At 37.0% G+C, this 7,979-nt stretch overlaps 1 protein-coding gene across 2 annotated transcripts; it reads right to left on the minus strand.

The window, feature by feature from the left end:
• Positions 1-235: 235 nt before the first annotated feature.
• On the minus strand, positions 236-7,745 carry Rcd1 (Reduction in Cnn dots 1). 2 transcript variants are annotated; one of them, XM_073988557.1, is made up of 7 exons: positions 7,190-7,745; positions 4,851-5,179; positions 4,257-4,783; positions 3,901-4,198; positions 2,592-2,932; positions 1,456-2,331; positions 236-1,392 (listed from the first exon to the last, which is right to left on the minus strand). In XM_073988557.1, exons 1-7 carry the CDS (start codon positions 7,292-7,294, stop codon positions 506-508), a joined length of 3,363 nt encoding a protein of 1,120 aa, XP_073844658.1. In that variant the 5' UTR covers positions 7,295-7,745; the 3' UTR covers positions 236-505. The 2 variants fall into 2 exon arrangements, with proteins under 2 accessions (XP_073844658.1, XP_073844657.1); XM_073988556.1 differs by lacking the exon at positions 7,190-7,745 and adding an exon at positions 6,068-7,034.
• Positions 7,746-7,979: the final 234 nt, after the last annotated feature.

Here is a 7,979-nt window from a genome sequence, read left to right on the forward strand (position 1 = left end):
TGGCATAGCATAGGACAGCGACATAATAGGTGCTCCATGGTCTCTACTTCTTCCTCATCATCGCACAGCCTGTTTTCTCTTTTACCACTTTTACCATTAAAAAAGTAAAGGAAAAAAACTGTAATGATTGCGCCTGCATGGCTCAGTAACCACAATCAGAGAGCCGCATTCAGAATCTCACCTATACAAAAAATAAACCATTGTTTCCGAACAAAAATAACAAAAATCAGACTTCTTTATTTTAAAAATTCTTTGTTGTATTTCAGCATCACTATAAACTAAAGATATTTCTTTAAAACTATTTCTATATCTATTCTAAATTACTACTTTGGAAATCAAACCAATAAAACAAATGTTAATATGAATATTTTTCATAATGAATGTGAAAAGAAGAGGTGGCAATTCTTTTGTAAAGAACGAACCTCCAATGATAGAGTGAATCAAAAAGAACATGAAAAAATTAAATTTTTGTCATGGTCTACGAATGTTAAAATTAAAACAATATTTAGTCATTTTTAGTTGCAGTTGGTGTAGAAGTGCGACTTAGGGGATTTAAAGTGATTATCTTCGGCGATGTTTGTATGGTGGTGGCGGCGTTGGCAGATGATGAAGCATCTGCATCCGTTGATGATGAAGTAGCAGCAACAAGGCTAGGTACAGACGTTGCAGTTATTGAAACACCACTACCAGATGATCCTGTAATAGTAGTTGACTTAGTAGCCGGCACTATGTTAACTAATTTTCGTACTGTGAGATTGCGATTTAATAATTGAGTGGTCAAATGGGGAGGGAGTTGTTTGAGGCCTCCTGGTTTTACCACAATATTACGTATCTGAGGCTTGTCCGTCGAAATCAGCGTTGCGTTAGGATTATTTATAATCTGTATTTGTGGCAAATTTTTGGTTTGTACATTTAGTATACCGGCTGATGAACGTGTTGGGGTTGTTGAGGGGGAATTGGAGCTTGATGAAGTTGAGCTTAGTGGTTGTATATTGATTTTCTTCACTGTTGAAGCCAATGGTGATGTAGTGGTGCTGCCAAGACCAGTATTTGTTAAATGGGCTCCCGCTCTGGGTATTATTGAAGCACCTGCAGGTGATTTGGAATTTGTCACCACAACTTTGGTATATTTAGGCATTTGTTGGGGTAAACTTGTACGTGATATAATATTGGGACAGGGTTTCATTGTATTGCGATTGATGAAAACAACTTTGTTGGGTTTATTTACACCCAATTGTTGTGACTGAATGATTGTACCAGGTTTGTTGATGACATACGTGCCACTGCCACTTGTTGAACTAACACCGCCACTGGTGGTGGAGATGGTGGGTGGTGTATTTGCCTCTTTGATGATTTTCTGACTAATAATCAATTGACCAACACCTGATGAAGCTGTGTGGAGAAAAATAGAGAATTCATTAAGGGGTTCAATTTAGAAAGTATGGTCTAACTAACCTGGTTTAATTGTAGAAGAAGTTGTTGCTGGTTTTGTTTCCACACCTTCCGATATATTACCATCATTATCGGCAAACACAATTGGCATATCAATAATATTCGATATATCTAAATTACTTGTGGACGCCGATGATGTAGTTGCTGCACCAGTACCCAAAGATGTTGAACCAATGGGATGCAAAGTTTTGGCAGTTCCCGATAACTGTAGTGTAGTATTACCGGTGGTGTTTTTAATAACGGTGTATTTTTGTTGACTACCCACAGCTGTGGCAAATTGTGTTGTCTGCCCATTGGGAGTTTTGAGGGTAAAGATATGTTGGCCGGAACTTGTCGTACTGGGACTGGTGGTAACAATGCTTCCAATACGCGGTCCCGATAAAAGATCACTCCCTTGATTTTGAGCCACAATGGATCCCGTCTTAATGGTGTAAATTTTCGACTGCGATTGCAATGTTGTTGGCTTCAATTGTACAAATTGATTTGAGGGTATCATTTTTATTTTTGTACCAATCGCTGTAGAAGAACCTGCACCACCTATTACCAACTTGTTTTGGGGGGCATTTAAGACTGTGGTTTTCAAAGGTGTGGTCTTTCCCGATTGTGTAACCAATTCAAAGTTTGTTACCAACTTATTAGTAGAATTGGAATCATTACTGGTGGCACTGGTATTCAAACTGGTATCTGGATCATTGGAATCGGATATAAGCGATTGTAGTGACATGCTAAGATCATCATTGGTTGTAGACATTTTTGTTTGTTTTGGCTGGGTTTTACCAATTACCACCGGCGTAGAGGTGTGCATTTGCCCAAGTTGCTTGCCACTAGGTGTCGTTATGCCCGTTGAATTTGGCAATGGTCGTGTACGTGGTCTTCCAACTGGAATATGAAAAGCAAGATTATTTGATTTTAGTTATAACCAATCTACACAGGTTTTGAAACATCAACTTATTAAAACCAATTTATAAAATGAATGAGTGGGTTACCCTTTCTTTTGACTTGAAAAGGATCTTGAATTTTGGGTTTCTTGAAAGTTTTCTTTGATTCTTGTTTAGATTTCTTATCTTCATGTGAAATAAAACATCATGTTAGTATTAGTAAGGCAGTCCTGATGACGACTTTTCCATACTGAAACTTACCCAAATGTTTTGTCTTGGCTGGTGTACCGTCCGAGTCCAGTCCATCATTTTTACGTTTACGTTGTTGTCCTGTAATTTTTTCGCCAGCCAATGATCTATTTTGCTTGCCAAAAATGCTACTATTTAGAGATGTTGGAATACGTGGTCCTGGCGGATTGGTTAGGATTTTCTTAATAAAGTCGTAAACTTCATCAACAACCATCGTATCAACCATAGCCTGTGTAACATTTTCAATTTTCCTCCGTGATTTAGGTACTCTTAAGGCATCATCGGCACTGCCAACAACTACTAGGGAAGATTCTGACTGCATTTTTTCCCGCAGCGATTCAATTTCTTCTTGACTGAAATGTAAAAAAAAAGGAATATTTTGAAATAAGAAAAAGAAATACAAAGTTTTTACATTTGGTATTTTCGACAGCTTCAGCATTTCCGCGACAAACGTATTCACACTTCGAAACGGTGCCATTCCTACCTACACAAGAACTGCAACCTCAGCCCTCTCTTTAACAACACTAGCTCTATTATAACTTCCAAGCAGATACTGGCAAATGGGCAATCCGATTATCGGAGAAAGAAGTCTGATTAATATTCCAGGGTCCAGGACAGATCCTCTACCTAAAGTTATATTAATTGTGATGTTTTCCAAATTAGAACATTTTTGTATATTGCTTTTTAATCTTCACTTATATTTTCTTCCTTTCCTTACACTTTTCTTCCTCTTCCTATATCTTTTCTGGATGAACACAGCCTAACCACCATCGCCTGGCCTGTGTGATTAGGCCGGTCTGATAAATGACGTGTCCTGGCAATCCACCCTTAGCTGAGACGTCTTTCGATCATCGTCTCCGTTAACAGACCACCCAACTTCATAATCTCTGACCACCATACATTTCTGAACAATGGAAAAGCCAATTGGCAAAGGTTCAGAGAATTTAACAATCGCCGCTTCAGAGAGCTGTCATTCCCTCAGATCCTCGGTAGCAGTTCTTACAAAAACGTCGAAATACAAAAATTGGTGCCCTTAACTTTCTCACCCATGTACATCAGACAAGAAGCTAGGCTAGACGTACCAATAGACAAACCAAACCAATAGAACGATCTTGATTTTTGCGTCTTATGTTCCATAGTTAAGATATCGTAAAGGCAATTGTTTGGTAGATCAGTTCCGCTTTTGAGTCAAATCAATATTTTATAATAAACTATAATATTGATACAACATCAGCCAAGAAGCTTTCGAAAACTCGAGCGAAAATGCCAACGCCAAAAATCCTAATCAAAACACTTTGCATATGTTCCATTATGCTCTTACCTTGATCTGGCTGAATTTTGTCCAATAACAAAAAGTATTGGTACCTTAATATCCAAAATACGATCATCAGGTGTACCACGTACTCCATTGTAGGTGTTGTAAGCAAACCCCATACAAACAATACAGGCCACATTCTCCGACATGCCAACTTGTAAAGCCAGTGAGGCTCCTGCATTGAAGCCAATCAAAATTATGCTTCGTTGAGGATTTTCATTGCGCAACTCGAGTATTTTAACACGGGTTAGAGAGACAATTTGTTCGGCCACTTGTTCCAAGGGTTGGCGGGATATGTGACCACCTACAAATATAAATAAATATTTAAATATTGTCGTTTTAATAATTTGATTCAAACTTACTCGTCATGGGCAAAGTGACTTGTACAATCTGTGTTATGGTAGCCAAATGTTGATACCATTTTTGCAAACGATTTGGTACAGGGCCACTTGTTGGCATCGACGGCAGTGCCACAATAACAGCATTTTGTGGTAATTTTCGAGTTTTTGTTGCAATTTGGGGTTCCCATTTCTTTTTGAGAACAGGAGCCAATAGTTCTTGACTTATATTTAATGGTCTTCCAAATAGCATTTTATCCATAAGGGTGGGCAGTTTTGATTTTAGCGTCTGCAATATATCTAAATATGAAGCCATGTAGGTGGCTGGCAAAGTGTCCATTAGTAAACAATGTAACCATTGAGTCAGCCGCGCTTCCCAGCCAACAGAGGCCAATGCTTTACGCATACGCGCAGCTGATTTATCCACAACAACGCGGCGCTGCATGGGCTCATTTGGGCGTCCCTGATTCGCTAGCCTTCCCAATTGATCATTGTCCAGTATGCGAACAACTTTAGCAAATAGATTCTTTTGGATATTTGACCAGCCAATTCTAAAAAATTAAAATAAAATGAAATATTAATCATGGTAAAAATTAGTTGTATTTTATCGATACTTACTGATTTATTTTCATTTCCCAATCCTCATCTTCAGGATTAATGTTTTTCACATATTTTGCAATGCGTGCACATTCATTCATAACTTCCTTGGCTGCAATTTCATTGTATGCAGGTATACAGGCTTGATTGCACTCATTCAAATCCTGTTCATCCAGCGGATGTGAATGACACGAAGGGCACTGAGGCGGACGCCGCACAAGTATGGTCCGTGCCGGTTGTAGGCCATTTGTTATTTCCACATTCAAGACTTTAACCGATGAATTATCGCGTATATAGCTATGCTCCATTTTGCTGCTTTCTGTTGAGGTATCAGCTGTAGCCGTGGTGCTCTTTTGAATAAAAAAAATGTTTGTATTATTTTATGTCATTTTTCGCAAAGCCTACTTTAAAAAATAAAACAAATATTTTAAGTGGCCTACTTTTTAAGAAATTCTAACGATACGGTAAGATCAAGGCACATTTATAGAAGGTAGAAGTGACAATCAGCTGTATTTTTACTTTTCTTGTAAATTGATTTTTCAAAATGTAATAATGCACACTTAAATTTAAAAATTCGTTTCTATGACATTAAATTTTCAATAACCATGTTGTTTTTGTGAATTTGTTAGTTGTTGTTATTCATGCATCTACCTTATATAAATGTGCCTTGGCTACGATGAACCACTGTAAGACAAGGGCATGGGCATACACTTTAAAACCTTCGTGACCTGTTGGCAGACTTGTTATCAGTCTTTGGAAGAAATGAGAAGTCCTCTAACAGTCTCAGAAATGAACAACTTATTTAGTTTAAAAGACGTGCAATTATCTTAGGGCGAGGTCTAACCCAGACAAATTTCATTGTGGAAAGGGTATCATGTTTTGGAACGTTGATGTTTTATCTTTCAATAACGCATTATTTAAAACCACAATGTACCGAACAGCGCGCATCTATTTATCGGAGGTGAGACGACTGCTCCATCCTAAGTGAAGTTGAGACAAAATAAAAAATAATGAAATACTACTTTTTCTTTGTGGAGTTAAATGAATGCTTGAATGTATGTAGTGTGGCGTAAAGGGTATCATCGAGTACATCTTCTGATAGCTTACAACCAGACCAAGCCAATGCTACAACCTATGAGATGGCTGAATGCCTATACTGATAATTTTGAAAAGGAAACCTTATATACTATGTTTATCATAAAGGAAAGGAGGTTTTAAAGAAAACTAAAGTAATTTACATTAGATTTTGTAATAATGATGGGTGTTTTATTCGCATTTCCAGCTGATAATGGTGTTGGTGGCGATGGTGTGAACTGCGTTGTATTGGAATCAACTACAGATTTAGTTGCCACAATTGTTAGTTGCGGTCGCTTTGCAGCAACAATTGCCATATTATAACTAACAGTCTTCTCCGATGACGCAGTGGACGATGATGGAGATGAGGTAGCCGATCCTGCCGGTTTAATAATACTTTTTAGATCTTTTAAAGCCACTGTGTTTGATGTTTTCGCTGCAATTGTTACTGCTAACGTTGGTGGTGTCTTCTTCGACTCGTCCCTTATCTGTTTTGTTGTTACAGTCGTATACAATTGTGGCAGAGATGTTTGTTGTTTCTGTCCAGATTGTGGCTTCTCTATGGGTGTTAAGAAAGTTGATTTTGTTATGGCTATCTTTGGTGCAGTGGATTTTAATATTTCTAGCTTTTTCCCAATACTGTCTATGCTGGACTGCATTTTTCACTTCATATCACAGAATATAAACTTTTACTAGTTATTGTTTTTACTATTGTTTCAGCAACAGCCAGACACCACAATTCCAAAACAGTTATGCCACTTTTTTAGTTATGGTCGGTCTTTCTATACAACAACAAATTGCAAATTGGATGTCGCATTTTTTTTTTCTATTTCTGAACTTTTCACTGTAGTATAAGCGAGAATGTGTGTGTATGTGTGTAGCAGTGCTGTTGCAAAATATTGCCTAGCTCCACATCCAGAATGTTATAAACACGTGTAAAACATGTAAATATACAACTTTCCACTTTAACATCAATTCTAATTCGTATTATTAATTTAATTTTGCATTATTGCATCGTAAATAAAAGTTTTTTTTCACGGTAACAAAATCTACTTGTTTCCTCCTTTCAATTATATTTGGTATGAAGCGTAAAGTCGGTGTTGCCATATCTCACTCAAATTGTAATAGCTTAAAAGATATACTGGAGCTAGTACAAATGCACAAATTCTCTCCCGCGCCTTATCTCTCTCACGCTCTATTTTCTGTCATATAAACAAACTTTTTCAAATAGCGTGTTTCTCACTTTGAAAATTGATAAAAGGAATTAAAAAATATAAAATACTTACACCGCCATCATCGTCTTCTTCTTCGTCCAGTTCTTCATTTACTACTCTGGCGGGGTCACTTTCTTTTTTTTGTACAAATTCTTCGAACAACTTTATATATGACATTTTTTCACTCCACAGCTATACTTTATTCTTGATATCTTAACCGATATCTTCCAACGCAACGCCGATCGAATTATTGGAATTATTTATTCTCTTGTAGTAAAGGGAAAACACTTATTTACAAACCAAGCTTGGTGTAAAGTTTCAAGGAAAATCACGGCGCAAATTGTGAGAATAAGAACGAAAAGAACAACTAAAGCAAAATCAAAAATAAGAATGAACGAGCAAAACGTATTTCTTCGCGTATTCAACAACCGACAATTTCAACATGCAAGGCAAATATTTTCTATTTATTTTGTTTATATTCATGCAAATTAATTTTCAACTGTTGCACTACCGACAATTATTTTATCGCCAAGTGAATTTATTAACAACCACAACTCACAAAAGAAAACACGATTTTTTGTGAAATGAATGAAGCTGTCAAAATGTCCGTGTACAGTGTTGTATTAACGAATGAGCGGGCATGTCAACAAAAAATAATAGTAGTATTCACTGATGATGAATAAAAGCGATAAATAGTGGAACGTAACGAACACGTAATGGGTAGGCCACACAGCAAAAAAAAAATTGGAAGTTGTTCAATTGGAGTTATGATTTCACAACATCTTTCGATGCAGTCCAATAGAGTTATGAAAAATGCACTCCATTCGATACATTTTATAAGCAGTTGCTTTAGAGATCCCTA

This window comes from Musca autumnalis, unplaced genomic scaffold (assembly GCF_047663935.1).
Source record: "Musca autumnalis isolate F117 unplaced genomic scaffold, ASM4766393v1 scaffold_5, whole genome shotgun sequence".
Taxonomy (NCBI): domain Eukaryota; kingdom Metazoa; phylum Arthropoda; class Insecta; order Diptera; family Muscidae; genus Musca; species Musca autumnalis.

Bases quoted from the DNA above. Each gene is read 5' to 3' on its own strand.
- Rcd1 (XM_073988556.1), bottom strand. From the start codon at position 6,562: ATGCAGTCCAGCATAGACAGTATTGGGAAAAAGCTAGAAATATTAAAA. The intron at 2,933-3,900 runs GTAAGAGCATAA...TTTACATTTCAG, and splicing joins CAAAATTCAGCCAGATCAAG to TCAAGAAGAAATTGAATCGC. The intron at 1,393-1,455 runs GTTAGTTAGACC...TTCTCCACACAG, and splicing joins TTCTTCTACAATTAAACCAG to CTTCATCAGGTGTTGGTCAA.